This window comes from Mesoplodon mirus (genome assembly GCF_964341445.2).
Source record: "Mesoplodon mirus genome assembly, chromosome: 10".
NCBI classification, from domain to species: Eukaryota; Metazoa; Chordata; class Mammalia; order Artiodactyla; family Ziphiidae; genus Mesoplodon; species Mesoplodon mirus.
Window position 1 is genome coordinate 28,033,294 of NC_138986.1, and position 16,037 is coordinate 28,049,330.

General features: G+C 38.1%; 1 protein-coding gene across 1 annotated transcript in view; it reads left to right on the forward strand.

Annotated features, from left to right (window-relative positions):
• Nucleotides 1-1,383: 1,383 nt before the first annotated feature.
• AHI1 (Abelson helper integration site 1) overlaps nt 1,384-16,037 on the forward strand; it is a 202,686-nt gene continuing 188,032 nt past the window's right edge. The window contains exons 1-4 of the mRNA XM_082634082.1: nt 1,384-1,540; nt 1,921-1,983; nt 6,646-6,717; nt 8,359-8,483. Coding sequence (XP_082490208.1) covers nt 6,708-6,717; nt 8,359-8,483 — 135 coding nt within the window. The 5' untranslated portion in view covers nt 1,384-1,540; nt 1,921-1,983; nt 6,646-6,707. The remainder of the gene's footprint in view (nt 1,541-1,920; nt 1,984-6,645; nt 6,718-8,358; nt 8,484-16,037) is intronic.

Below are 16,037 nucleotides of genomic sequence, written 5' to 3' on the forward strand. Positions count from 1 at the left end.
AAGTAACTCAACTTCCTCCTACAGATCATCTGTGAATAATTTTTAGGAGAGTGGTATTATCAGATTTACATTTTTAGTGAGGTCATTCTGGTAGCAGTGTGCAGAATGGAATTCAGTGATCAAGACTGGAGTCAAGAGACTGGTAAAGAGCCCATCTCACAATAATCCCTGTGAGAAGTGATGAAACTTGGCAGGAGGCAGTAGAGTTAAGATGGACAGACTATACCCTGGGGGGTGTTAAAAAGGTAGAATGGACCTGATTTGATGTTAAGAGGCATTTAGGTTGGTCTGCAGGCATTTAACTAGAACACTGGGAGGATAAAACCAAGACAGAGATCCAGAAAGAGAATTAGAGTTTAAGTGGAAAGATGAACATCCATTGGATTGGTATTATTTCTCACTGACTTGAGAAATTTCTCACAGGATTTGGAGAAACAAATGAGATATGCTTTGTAGGGTGTGGTGATGCTAATAGGAATGGAAAAGCAGGCCTCCAAAGAAAGATGCATAATGCTCTTACCGTACAAACGAAGCAACAGGTTTTAGTGTGTGACTACAACTGCAGAAAATTCAAGAGTCCGGGAGTGACTTGACTAGTATTTTTCCATCCCTGGTGACTCAGAGCTAAAGATGGCGCTGTGGCAAAAATTAGAAGGTGGGAGGGGGCACTGGGTGTAGCAAAAGATGACTTTTGGGGGGTTGCTGTTCTGCTTTAAACACATAGTGAGATAACTCAGCACCAGATGAATCGTGGATAATTTTTTCCTTAAGAGTTGGTGTGTAGTACAACTCTGCATTCTCCACGCTTAAAAGGAGGTTTCATTTCGTGGGCGCGATCGCCTGGGGGGTGACGAGAGTGTTTCTTTGCCTCATTCATATTTCCTAGCCTTGGCGGGTTCCATAACAGCCTCCATCTCGCTTTGCCACCTCCCGTTTTTCCCAGCGCTGGCTATAGTTCTGAGGAGCAGAGCGCTTCTTCGGGGCGACAGTGGGGACACGAGCAGGCTCCGAGAAGCACCTGAGCATTTCCATGGTCCCTTCCCGCTCCAGAGGGAACGTATTCTTTCTCCTTGGAGGGCGGCGGCCTGGAGCTTCCCGCGCGGGGGCGAGGAGTCCCACGCTCGGCTCCTGAGCGCGGGCCCGGCCGCAGCCTGAGGGCCCGCGGGCGGGCGGCCGCGCGTGCGCGCGCGCGCGGCCTACGCTCCGCAGACGCCGCACTGCAGCGCCTCCAGGCCCAGGCTTAGGTGGCGCGGGGGCGGGGCCGTGGGAGGGGGCGGGGCCGCGGAGGGGCGCCGAGGCCCGGCAGAGGTCCAGGCGGTGAGTTGGCGCCACATCGGTTGTCATGGGAACGGCGGCGTAGGCAGGGGCTGACGTCAGCTGGCGGCGCGCTGCCCGCACTGCGGCGCCCAGCGGGGGCTCAGAGCCCGGGTGGCTGGCCGCTGTGGGGGCAGTGCGGCCGCGTAGCTTTCAGGCCACCCCTCACGGTCCCGGCGTCGGCTCCGGCGGGACCCTCTGTGGGCAGGTCTGCGCCCTCTTCTCCGTGAGTACCCTGCAGGCCTGCTGGTGGCGGGAGTCCGGGCTCGGGCGCTCGGCCTGCCCTGGCCCTCTTCTGGGACAGTGGTGTGGAGGACTGCTCGAGTCCTAAGGCGCGGGGGCGGCGGGCCGGGGAGGCCGGGCGGGGGCTGCCCTGCACCACTGCAGTTTGACCCGACCAGCGCGGCAGAGTGGAGGGTTGGGGTTTCGGAGAGTTACCTCTTCGTACTTACTTTTCATCTCCCATTCCTGGGCTCCTTTTCTCCGGAACGCTGAGCGTGGTGTCGTGAAAGAGTGAATGCAATCTTTGCCTTTCCTATTCCCGGTTCTGGTTTAACAGCGTTTAAATCAGATGCGTACTAAGTACATACGTTTATTTCCTTTTAGGGTGTCAACCTGGTGCTGAATCTTGAACCCGTGAAATACCTTCTTAATTACATCTGAGAAAAGGTGATCGTTGTGTTACGTTTCTAAGAGTATAGTTACATTAACAGGGTCGTTTCGATATGTATACAAATAGAAGAAAACGTATACTAGTTAGGGATCCCTGCCAAATGCTGTGCTACATTTCCGCATTGCTGTGAAAACACCTACTGACTGGAGCATATGGCTTCTTCTTTTGAGAAAAGGATGCTAACAGTTTTTCCACCTGTTGCGTTTACGATTGCTGTTACTGCTTGGGCGTTCCGGAAGAAGATTGCTTATTATGAGCACTCTGAGAAATTAAAAATATATACATTTGAAAGAAGTTCAAATACCGAAAGTTTTTTTAATCGTATTTAGAACCTTATATATTTATGGAGACTATTCTGATATATTAATTGAATTATGTATACGGGTTTTGTTTGTTTCCTTTTATCCCGTGCTGTAAAATTCGGTCAAGGAGCGAATCATCCAAGCCTCTGCTTTTTCTTCCCTTGATCTTTAGTCATTTATTGGCTGATAATCAGGCGTTTAGAGAAAACATAAAATGAGATGAAATGTAATGCAGTTAATTTCCCTATTTTGTATCTCTTAGCAGGTCCTGTAAAAGGGTTTGTGAGGGAGAAGCTTTTAAATATAATGACATATATGAGATTCACAGATGTCATTTTAAGTTTGACCTTAATTTTTGCTGATGATCTTACTTATCAAATATTAGTCATTCTATAATGTATTTGCTATAGTACACATTACCATTTAGAGATGACCATTTCTGTAATGTATTTGCTATGTTTATCATTAAATTAATATTAGTGTTTACTAATTGGATTGTACATTAGACTACTAAATAGTGGTAAATAATGTAAATACATAATTTATTTAATATTTTTTGTCTATCGCATAATTGTTTATTTTTAATACTATAATAATGGACGTAAAGTAATGGGCCAGCCACTGTGCTGATAACTTTGCTTTTCAGTATTTCCTTTTCTCCTTACAATAAAGTAGGTGCCATTTTAATTTCCCAGGCAAAAAAAAAAAAAAAGCTTAAGCCTGACTCATTTTGACCCTAGAACCATTATTACTGCCCCCTCCCCCCTTTTAAAATGGGATACATAGATGAAGAGAGCACAGGCCTAGCCCTTCACAAGCTAGCAGTTTGGTGGGGGGCGGTCACAGAAGATTTTACCAGAGTGAAAATTCAAGGCCTAGGTGGGAGGTATGAAGATCAAGGCACTGTCGGAGCACAGAGGAGACATATTTAACGATTGCTGTTACTACTTGGGCTTTCAGGAAGCAAATCGCTTGTTATGAGGACTCTGGGAAATTTTAAAAATATACATTTGAAAGAAATTCAAATACCCAAAGTTTTTAAAACCATCTTCAGAATCTTGTTTATTTATGGAGACTGTCTCTAACCCCTCAAAGTTAGTGAGCTCCTTAGAGAAGATACTGATACTGACCTGGGTCCTTGGACTCTTTAATCAATAGAAATTGATACGAGGGCAGACAAGAAGTTTAGGCGAGGCTTTATTGGGACTTCTGTTGTTTCACGAGGGAGTGAAAACGGGAAACGGGGTGGTGGGTCGGGGTGTGGGGCAGAGCTCGTTCCTTAAAGGGGGAGAGGTTGGGGCCAGATTTGTGGGCTGGGCTGGAGGCGTGGCTTAGGTGTTCTGCCCGCCCCCTTGGTGGTGCTTTGGGCAGGGATCCTGCACAGTATGCTGCTGCTTTTGTTCCCAGCACCTCAGAAGTTGGCTTTTGGCCCTTTTGTATCTTACTGTTGATGATTTTGCCCCAACTGTGCATGCATGCAGTTGTTTTTAGTCCCTTATAGTTTATGTTTGTCCAGGTGCAGACACTCCAGTAAAGGGACCCAGGTCCCAGGTCTTAGCCCGTCTCAATACTATTTGCATTTAGTGTCAAAGGATAGTTAGGAGTTAGAGAGACAAGAGAGGAAGGGCATTCTTTAGGAGAGAGGGGTGTATGTATAATGGTACAAAGGCAAGAAAGAGCTTGGCACATTTGAGGGCCTGCAAGTGGTTTCACAGGGCTGGAGCCCACAGTGTGGAAGTGTGCCTAGAGAAGGGGAGGTGGAGAAAGGCAAGGGGTCATTTCACTAGTAGCTTTGGACCCCAATGGGAAGGACCTCATGTTTTCCAGTATTGGGAGCTACTGAAGAATTCTAAACAAAGAAATGATTCCATCACATTTGTATTTTAGGAAATTCCTCCGCTGGTTTATTTTTTAAGGGTAGTGTGATGGAGGCATGGAAACAGTCTTAAAACAAACAGCAAAATCCTTCCCTAGTCTTTCTGTGCCTCAAAGCTACTGCCTCATGCCACTGCCTGTGCAGGGTGGAGGGAGACAGTTGGAAGCAGAAGTCTAGGAAGAATCATCCACACATTTCTTCTACAGGTCTTACCTTCCATTCATTCCTCCACCTGTGGCTGCCAGGTTTCTGTCCCTCCACAAAAAGCTTTGCACACGTGACTTCCTGACTGCAGATCCAGTGGACACTCTTCAAATCTTGCAAGAACTCTTGGTACCACACAGTGTAGACCACTTCTTTCTTGAAACTCTTTTTCCTTTGGTTACTTCTCCCAGTTTTTCATCTATCTCCCTGATGTCTTTTTAGTTTATTTTGTGGGCTCCCAGAATTCTGTGTTTGGCCCTTTTTTTTCTTGCAACCATCACAAATATAAATAAATGATGCCCAAATCTTCAGACTCTTATCTCCTTGCTGGATTACTATATCACCTACCAAACATAAACTGATTTTATATATATATATATATATATATATATATTTATATGAATCTCCATACACACACACACACTCTATATGTGCATACAGTAATAATAGCTATGATTTTTGAAGAGCTTGCCGTGCTCTAGGCATTGTGCCTAGTGTTTTACCTGCATATTCTTATTTCATCTTTACAAAAACCCTGTAAGTGATATACTGTTATCATTCTCTTTTTAAAGAGTAGGAAATTGAGATTAATCTCTTGACAGGTAGAACTGAGATTTGAATCCAGGAATCTGACAATAGAGCCAATGCTTATAGCTGCTTAATACGCCTCAGATATCCAGCTCAACATGCCCTGCTAAAGCTCACTGAGTGTCCCCATAAGAAGTATCTGTTATAATTGTAGCTAATGTTATTGATGCTTGTTCTAAGGCACTGTTTTAACCTTTTAATCATTTAACTCTTACAACAGCCCTTTGAATAGTCACTGTTAGACTGATTTTACAGATGAGGAAACATTGCCCAGCCCATACCAGTAACCATGGGAGATTACAGTAATTCCAGGACTTGTGTTTTAAACTACTTCACTACACTTGTGCTGTACTGCACTATATTCCAATTAATGATACTACTGGTCTAATTATTTCCTTTTGAAAAACATGAGAATCATCCTTGACTCTTTATTCCATCTCTTCAGTAGTTTTTATTTAATCTGTCTAAAATGTCATACATTTTCTGCTCAAGATAAAACAAAAGAATATAAATAAACCTTTTCTTGATGACTCAGTCATAATATAGTTCAGCTATTTTCCTATATATTGAATCACCATGGAATACTATAAATATTAAATCCTTATTTGCTTTTTTTTTTCTATTTATGTGCTGTCAGGTTTCAATTACTGATGCAGTTGGCTTTGCAGCCTCTCTCTTTTCTAATTTGGAGTAGATTGGAAAGATGATCAGGCTTATTGGATCTATTATCTTCTAGAAAGAGTTAATGCTGTTTCCTATCAATAAAGAATAGGAGGTTTTACTCTGTGTGTTTAATGATGTCTATTTTGTCTGTATACCGGATAGTTGTTACAGAAGTTAACTCACATACTTAGTGTATTTGTATAATCATTATTTTCTTTTTAGCATTTGTTATCAGACTTTTCTGTCCAAAGTACCCCTAATACTAAAGGAACACAAATGTGGATCCCCAGGGATCTGCAACCTTAACTGATAATTGTTGAGTCAAATCAATTTTTTTAACAGTCTACATTTTTATTCTTAAAAATGTATGCATATTGTTTTCTAATGTGAGAATTAATGTCTGTTTTGGACACACACCCTCATCTTTTACAAAAACTGGAAATTTAAGAATATATATACTGAGTTTACCCATGGTTTTGATACACAATGAAACACACCCAGGTATTTATTTGAGAAGATGGAATGAATGCTTGTGCTTAACCTTCTCTTTTGCAGCATTTTCAGTGGCAGGTACAGAAATATTTAAATTCATTATCTGTGAATGTGCTACCCAGAAGCATACTTTACTAGTGTAATAGTGTATGTGCTTGGGAAAGTCAGTTCTGATATGGAGTTTGGTTTCTCAAAAGTACATAGAAGTGTTCATTTTTTTTTTACTTAAAATACTTTAAAAGGTGTATTAATATACTAAGTTAGATGTTTATTGCCTTTCAAAAAATTTTTAAATTCTTTGTTTCAAATATATAAATATTTTACTCAATTATGATCCAGTTTGCTTTACTTTAAGACTCTAAACTGATTCAGATGTATTTAAGTCATTTACATAAGGTTGGAATAAGAGAACTTCGTTTTATTGGTATAAACCTGATGAGGTAGTAGACAATCACATAATCTTGTATGAAGAGTATCTTATAATTTTTATTTGGAAATTCCATATTACAAATAAATCCTCTTTGTTTTAATAGGATCCTGATTGAATGAATCAGTGCTTTACACTATAACTCAATGCTCTCCATGAAGCTGAGATATGCCCACTGGTAAGATTTCTATGAAATTTATATATGCAGTACATATTTATTTTAAAGTTTGGATTATTTTAAGGGGTTCTTCAATTAAGGAATGAAGTAGATGTCATCAACCAAAAATTACATTTAGAGATATTTCATAGTTTGATATTTAGCTTTCTATGTAATGTTGGTGATTAAGGTTAGAACGTATCCATTGACTGGCAATTTGGGGCTCAGCTGGGCAAGGTAAATAATAACAACATATGGTTAGTTTTTATTTTTTATTGTCAAAATGGGTTTTTCACTTTAGAGTAGACTTTGGCAAACTTTTTCCTAAAAGGCAAGCTAGTAAATATTTTAGGTTTGGTCTCTGCTACAACTCCTCAGCTCTTCCATTGAGGTGCAAAAGCAGCCATAACAGTTCTTAACAGAATGGGCATGGCTGTGTTTCAATAAAACTTTATTTATTAAAACAGGTGACTGGCCTGCAGGTAGTATTTGCCAATACCTGCTCTTGGGCATTCATTCATTCAGCATTTATTTATTTGAAACATGTTTATTGAGTACTTACTCTGTGCTAGACCCCATGATAGTAGCTAGGGATGTAGTTATTAACTACCTCATATAGTGGGAGAGACACAGTATATTGATGTATATAGATATACAAATAATTACACAAATTCAAGCTGGGTTAAGTGCTGTGAAGGAAAAGAACAGTCTGTCTTGTAAGAAACAGAAATTTAGATGAGGTTGTCAGGAAATGTTCCGCTTTAGAGGCAACATTTAAACAGGTATCTTAACACCAGCCAGCTGTGAGGAGTTAGAGGAAGTTTGCACCAGGTGGAAGCAGCTTCACATGGGAGATTGCTTGTTCTGGCAGAAGAGCTGAAAACAAGGATGTTTGGCTATAATGTAGGGATCTAAGGGGATATCTGTTTTTTTGGGTTTTTTAAATAGATCTTCATTGGAGTATAATTGCTTCATAATACTGTGTTAGTTTCTGTTGTACACCAAAGCGAATCAGCCATATGCATACATATGTCCCCATATCCCCTCCCTCTTGAGCCTCCCTCCCATCCTCCCTATAGGGGTATTTGTTTTAATTGAAGCTGTAGAGGTAGACAGACCAGGAAGTAAGAACCATGTAGGGCATGTGAAGGACGTGCTTTATTTTGTCCTAAGTGAACTGGGAAACTTACAGGGTCTTAAGCAAGGTACTAGCATGATCTGATTTATGTTTTAAAGGGGAAAACAACTTTCAGCTTTTAATATCTGTTGAAGGCTGATTGTTGGCCAGGCAAGTGCTAGTCATTTTTCATGAAAAAATGATCTTTGACATAGGATTATTCCGATTTTACACATAAGGAAAATGAAGTTTAGAGATGTTAAGTGACTTCTTTAAGGCCACGTAATAGTCGTAGGTGCTACTGTGCATCATAAGTAAAGAGTTAACTTAGCAAAGGAAACTTTTAGAGGAAGTAGCCCAAAAGATAAGATGGATATAGGTGAGTGTGGTGTCACCAAAGCCAAAAGAAAAGTTTTTAAGAAAGAAGGACTAATCCTTTTTAACTCATGCAGGTATTTACAAGGCTGTGGGGGGTTTATTTTTTAACATAATATGTGTGATAATAGAGTTGCATAGAAAATGACATGAGTCATTATCATTTGTAGTTGAGAGTGAAGCAAAGGTGAAGACCAAAGTTCGCTTTGAGGAATTGCTTAAGGCCCACAATGATCTAATACATGAAAGAAAAAAACTGAAGAAAAATATTGGCAAATCTGGAGAAAAAATCTCAGTGAGTAACTGATCATTTGGTAATGGTGACTTGTATATCTGCATAAAATTATGACTTTCATATGAAAACTCCAAGGAACTTTGGAAATTAAAAACAGTAAATCTGTGTTGTGGTCAATAACGTGGTAAAGTAAAGCTTGCATTAGAATTAGCCTCACTCTTCACTCTTTGAGTATTGAGTTCTTGAGTGCTGTCCTACAAGAATAACAGACCAACTGGTTAAAGTGATTAGGGATAACAGGGAAACGCAAAACTAGCCATATTACACGTTCTTGAAGAAAACCAAGATTTTTAACCCAGAATTGTGAAGAACTTAGGAAATAATATCTTACTTCGGATATTTAATGGCTTATCTTTATTTAGACTTCTTCATCTGATTCTACCCAGCAGAGCCAGGAGAAATCAGTGGAACCTTAAAGAAATAATTATCCTTTTGTACTTGAGGTATACTTTCAAATGATAGAATTTTTGGTAGCACCCTTGAAGGGACTGAAAATACAGAACTCAAAGCAACACTAAACAAATCAGCAATCAACTACAACCTGATTCCCAAGATATTATAGAGTCTGTAATAGTATCCCAGTTAATGCACTATTCACTCTTCAAACCTACCTCGCTATTTCCATTGCACCTTTTACCTCTTTGACCATAATCTCCACACAAATAAATAACTTCATGCATGTTCTGGTAATTGGTACATGCATGTCCTGTTAATTGATACAAAGAATACATACATTTCTTTGGCAGGAGTTTTATGAGTTATATGCATCCTACATTTTACTTGTAGCATATTTTACCCTAGTCTGTATTTTGTCATGAGACCTATTCATTTTAACACTGTCTGGCAGCCATCAGTGTAATAGTTATATTCTCAAGTGAGGCAAAAAAAAAAAAAAAAAGTTAAAGCATTGGCTAGAATGCAGCTGCATACATGCGAGGGGTTCATAGTATACCAGTGTACTACTGCATACTAATTAAGAACTGCTGACAGAATGGATCAGATTAGGTCTCCCATAGTGGATGCTGCTCTAAAATAGAATATGCCACTTCTGGTGTACCAGTGTGCAGCATGGTAGGGAAGAGTGGCATACGGACGGTGCAGCATTGCTTACTGGGATATGCCCTCCCCTTGAGTAAGGTGGTGTACATTTGGCAAAAGCAGAAAGAACCCTGGACACAACTGTCTGCAGACTATTTTTATGGACTCAGTCAAAGTAGAAACTCATACTTTCTCTCACTGTCAGAACTGGGCTTTGTGTGCATGAACAAGGTGCAGTTTAGGCCAAGAATGCTAAATTAAATGGATAACTAGAAAATAGGCAGAAGATATGTTCATTTATCCAAGGTCCAGTTTAGATGTTGCGGACACACAAGTGGGAGGTGATTAAATGTAATCTACTCAGCCTCTTTTAGCACACACGAGGCCATTCAAGGTCTCTCTTAATTCAGAGATAAGTATTCTTAAAAAAAATATTTAGGAAGAGATTTTTCAGCTCAACGGAAGAGGATTATTCTTGGAAAACAAACTATTTTTGAAATGATTTACTTTAGCAAACAGAGGAGGAATACCTGCTTTTATTTACTAGATAATGGTGCTCTCTATCTTTCAAGCACTCTTCTAAACATTTTATTTATATTCACTCATTTTCAATACAAACAATAAAATTATGAAGTCTTATATCCATTTATAGATGGGGAAACTAGATCACAGAGAGGTTGAATAACTTACCCAAAGTTAGTGGCATAGTTAGTGGTAGAGCCAGGATTCAAACTCTGACAGTCTGACTGCAGAATCCACTCTCTTAACCACAACCCAATAGGACCCCTTTTAATAAGGCATGAAGTGATGGTATCTCTTCAGTACAAGAACAAGGACTCCCATGTGCAGAACAGGCTGACACTGAAAAGGAAGCAGGCTGAAATAAGAAAATTAGGCAAAGAGAAAGACATAATAAAATTCGTAATAATGGCAGATTCATGTTACTGTTTTTCAACTGCCTATCAGGCACTTTGATAAGAGTTTTACAAATATTATTTCTGATTTTTATGTTAATCATGAAAATAGATATTAGAGCTCTTATTTTGCATATGAGAAATTTTATGAACATCTGAACAGAAAACGACTTACCATCTTTGCCAGGGCTGTAGAGGCAGAAATAGAATAAGTAGGAGTTATTTTATATATATATATATATATATATGTTTTTTTAACACATAACAAAGATTTTATTTAAATCATTAATTAATGAGGGAACCAGTAAGATGTTATAACCAGTTCAGATGGATTTAATTTACAGAGATTTATCTAACAGACAAAATTCAGTTGCATTGTATTAATAGAAATCATTTACATAGCTATGGACAGGAAACATTTGTATTATTATCAGTTTTCTACATGTTAACCCTTTTTCTCTACTGAGTTGTAAAATAGTCAAAGACAGTGAAGCAGAAATAACCAGAATGGATGAGCTAATTTTCACCCATTAGATTTCAAAGACTTTCTTACACTGGAGTAAAATCAAAACAACCTGCAGTCCTTCTGTTCAGGTATAACCTACATATACAAATTTTGTGCCATATTTTTTTAATATTGTGTAAGAATTGTAGAATAAGGATTTAAAACCACAGTCTCCACATTCTCTCTTCATTGCTCCCTTAAAACTATATCTCAGGCCTAAGTAATAGAATTGATACCATGGAAAAATTTAATTAGTAATGTGGCAGACAAATATGAAGCATTGTTCATGAGAAGAAATGGCTGAAGCTAAAATGAAAGCTATAAGAAATAACAAATATATAGAAATACTTGACCTACAAGTAAGTATTCCCAGACAGCACTAGTGGAGCGGAAACAGTAAAAAGAGCACGAGGAGGAAGCCTTCTGAGGTTAAAAAAACATCTAAGAAGAGATGAATCCATCTTGCATTTCAGATAAATTTTATGAGATGAGAACTATATCTGAAAACTGTAATAAAGAAAAAGATAAATTTTGCGAACATCTAAACAGAAGAAGAAACATCTAGTGCATTTCAGACTTCTCTCAAAAAACACTAAAGCCAAAGACAATGGAGCAATATCTCTACAATATTTAGGGGAAAATTGTGTTCCAAGGAATCTACTTGCCTAAATTGTCAGTCAGTTGTGAGGGCAACAGTGAGCATGTGAATTAGCAAAGAATTGCTGCTAGTGTTCCCTCCCTGAAAAAAACAGGAAAACTATTGAAGATGGATTAGTTGAATGTATAGTACCATTTCCAGAGACATGAATCAAAATGAAGGATTTAAGAATAGAGAATTTATGATCTGAAATATATATATCTGGTTGAGCCTTGAAATCACTTAAATAAGTAGAAGTTTCTTATGCCAGGTGTTTCAAGAAGCTATGACACAAGAACTAGTGGTGATAGAGTTGCTTTAGCTTCTGGGGGAAGAGGTCAGTTACAGTCTCATTTTATCTCACATTAAATTACACTTCAGACATCTTAAAAAGGGAAATGTAAAAATCTAAATTAGTAGACAAATACCTAAATAAGAAAATAGAAATGGGCTGGTTCAGTTTTCCAGTGTAGAAAGATACTCTGATCTTAAAAGGAATGAGAGACATCCCAAGTAACGAGAATATTCTCTGTCTGCACACAGAAGACTCACTAAATATTTGTTGAATGAATAAATCTGATGTAGAAGATACTTTTTTGAGTCAGAAACAAATGCAACTAAAAGCCAATTCACTGAGGAAAATATGTGATTTTTTTAATAGCCACAGATCTAATACTCTTTTATATAGCCAATAATATATAATAATTGTTAACATTTATTGAACACCTATATTCTGGAATTAGAAGGATCTTTTCAGTGTTTTATAGTTATTACCCTATCAATCTTCAGAGCAACCTTATGAGTAAGTTCCATTCCATATTGTTAACATGTAAAGAAATACCACAAATAAATGCCATAAATAGTAAGATACTAAATCTCTAAGTGAGCAAAAGGCATGAAAAATAAAACTAATTACAAGACAAAATAACATTGACTAATAAAATATAGAAACACTTTAAAAGCTATTCAGATTGGAAACCAGAGATGGTGTTTTTGCTTACCAAATAAATATTTGAAAGTTTATTAGCAGGGTAGAGAGCAAAGCTTTTTAATATAAGGTTCATAGAAAGGTGAAGCAGTACAACAAATATAGACAACCTTTTCAGGAAGTTTGGCTGTAAAAAGGGATATTGTGAAGATGATATTTATTGCATTCAGGTATCTAAACACTGATAGCTGGAAGATAATGGAGAAATTGATGATATGGGAGAGGAAAGTTTTCTAGAACACAAGAAGACCCACCTCTTTATTTATTTATTTTTATTTTTATTGGGGTATAGTTGATTTACAATGTTGTGTTAGTTTCAGGTGTACAGCAAAGTGAATCTGTTATACATATACATATATCCACTCGTTTTTAGATTCTTTTCCCATATAGGCCATTACTATAGGCCATTATAGTTCCCTGTGCTATACAGTTGGTCCTTATTAGTTATCTATTTTATATATAGTCGTGTGTATATGTCAGTCCCTATCTTCCAATTTATCCTTCCCCCTTCCCCTTACCCCCTGGTAACCATAAGTTTATTTTCTATATCTGTAATTCTATTTCTGTTTTGTAGATACGTTCATTTGTAGCCTTTTTTTTACATTCCACATATAAGCAATATCATGGTATTTGTCTTTCTCTGTCTGACTTACTTCACTCACTGTGACGATCTCTAGGTCTATCCATGTTGCTGCAAATGGCATTATTTCATTCGTTTTTATGGCTGAGTAATATTCCATTGTATATATGTATCACATCTTTATCCATTCCTCTGTTGATGGACATTTAGGTTGCTTCCATGTCCTGGCTATTGTAAATAGTGCTGCAATGAACATTGGAGAGCATTTATCTTTTCAAATTATGGTTTATATATCTGGAGAAAACCATAATTCAACCCACCTCTTTATAATGAGAAGGAAAAGAAAAAGGTCATTTGGGGTGCATGAAGATCTGTAGACTTGGTAGCAGAAAGTTACTACCAAGCAGCTTCCCTTTTTTTAAAAAAAATATTATTTATTTATTTACTTATTTTTTTATTTTTGGCTGTGTTGGGTCTTCGTTTCTGTGTGTGGGCTTTCTCTAGTTGTGGCAAGCGGGGGCCACTCTTCATCGCGATGCGCGGGCCTCTCACTATCGTGGCCTCTCTTGTTGTGGAGCACAGGCTCCAGACGCGCAAGCTCAGTAGTTGTGGCTCACGGGCCCAGTTGCTCTGCGGCACGTGGGATCTTCCCAGACCAGGGCTCGAAACCGTGGCCCCTGCATTAGCAGGCAGATTCTCAACCACTGCGCCACCAGGGAAGCCCGCAGCTTCCCTTTTAATGGCTTTTATCTGTGAAAGTGAGTCAGGAAGTGACAGCACTGGACATCAGAGATGAGTGAAGAAAGTTTGAAATAGCCACAGAAGAGCGCATATGAACAGATTATGCAGCATAGAAGAATTGTCCATAGCTTTGAGGTCTCAGTTGAATTTGTAGACTACATGTTTATAATAGTGCCAAGTTTTGAAGTGGCTCTTCCAGCAGTATTCAACAGCCTAGTTATAGTTATAGAGATGAAAGTCACTTAATTTGAATAGTACCTGGAGTTTTTCCAGACAGGTGTGATGGATGGAAAGTACATGATAATGGTGAGTGATGAATGAAGTGATGGATTATAGAATCAAAGCATCAGGAACTAAAGATGAGAGGCATGATGAATAAGGAGAATATATTGGGTTCAGAGCATAATGAATGATTTATTATTTTATACCACTAAGTCCGGAGTGGTTTGATACTCAGCAGTAATAGGTAGAACAAATACAGTAAGTTCCGGACATACGAACCTTCAAGTTGCAAACTTTCAGAGATGCGAATGTGCGTTCATGTCCAGTCACATTAGTTAATTCACGTGTCTGGCATACATTGTCACGTGTCATACATCGTCATACATCCTCTACAAATAGTTGTGCTTTTGTGTACTTTACAGTACTGTATAGGGTACAGTAGTACAGTGTCTTTATTTCAAGCCCAGGATGTCTAGAAGTAAGTGTAAAAGCAGTGGTATATAGCCGATTGTGTTAGTTGGGTATCTAGGCTAACTTTGTTGGACTTACATACAAATTGGACTTATGAACGCGCTCTCAGAATGGAACTCGTTCTTATGTAGGGGACTTACTATAAATATAAATTGCTAAGTAGAGAATAAATACTCAAACTGTAGCTATTATTAATTTTGAAGATGCATCTGAATTTTTGCCTTTTAAAGGGGGAAATCTAAATCATGTTTATTATCATTGTCAGTTTTATATCACCTTGATTTCATTCCTTTATTTTCTCCTATCTCATTTTATCCTAATAACTGGTATTTCATAGAGGCGATAACTTCTTTATAAATGACAGCTTGTGAAAATGTTTGTGTTAAATTAATTTTAAAGGGTGGAAAATATTCTAGATTCTCTAGCTGTTAATAATATCCTTTAGTTGATTTATGTATTCATTCACCTTTATCAAGCACAACATTCCAAGGGCTCAGAGCTCAGTTCCCAGGAGCCGGCCATGGGCTGGTTCTGAAAACAGGCCTGTTTTGGGATCTGAATGATTTGAGCAACCAGGGCTGCTGAGTTAACCCTTTTCTGCACAACCTTTAACCAGACTGATTAGAAAAAATAGGAAATGAGCACAAATTACCAATATTAGGAATATAAGAGGGGTTCACTGCAGATGTGTTAAAGAGCTTAAAAAGATAATAAGGGAGTAGTATGAAATAACTTCATTTCAATAAATTTAGCAGCTTAGATGAAATGCATAAATTACTTGAAGGACACAGACTACCAAAGCTCACTCAAAAAGAGACAGATAACTTGAATATTGTATATCTTTTAAAAAAATGTGTCTGTGGTTAAAAACCTGCCCACAAAGAAAACCAGGTGGCTAGTTTTCTCAGCTGGCTTCACTGATAAATTTTACCAAATTATTTAAGAAATCATAATAATTCTATATAAACTATTTCAGACTATGCAAAAAGAGTGACTACTTCTCCACTCTTTTGGGGGGCAATTATTAAGTACCCTAAAACAAAAACCAGATGAAGACATTACAAGAAACTGACACCAGTATCCCTTTTGAATCTAGAGCAAATATCTTCCACAAAATGTTAGGCAATCAGTCTTACATTATATAAAAAGGATAATACGCCGTGACCAGTGGGGTTTATCTCAGGAATATATCACAACATTTGAAAAAAGTAGTCAGTGTAATTTGCCATATCACAAGATTAAATAAAACCATATGATCATCTCAACAAATGCAATAAAAAGATGACAAAATTCATCACCCATTCTGATAACTCTTAAACAAACAAAAAGAATAGAAGGAAACTTCCTCAACTTGATAAAGGACATCTACAAAAACCTACAGGTAAGATTGTACTTAAAAGTAAAAAACTGAAAGCTTTTGCCCTAAGCTTGAGCACATCACCATGCATATTCATAATT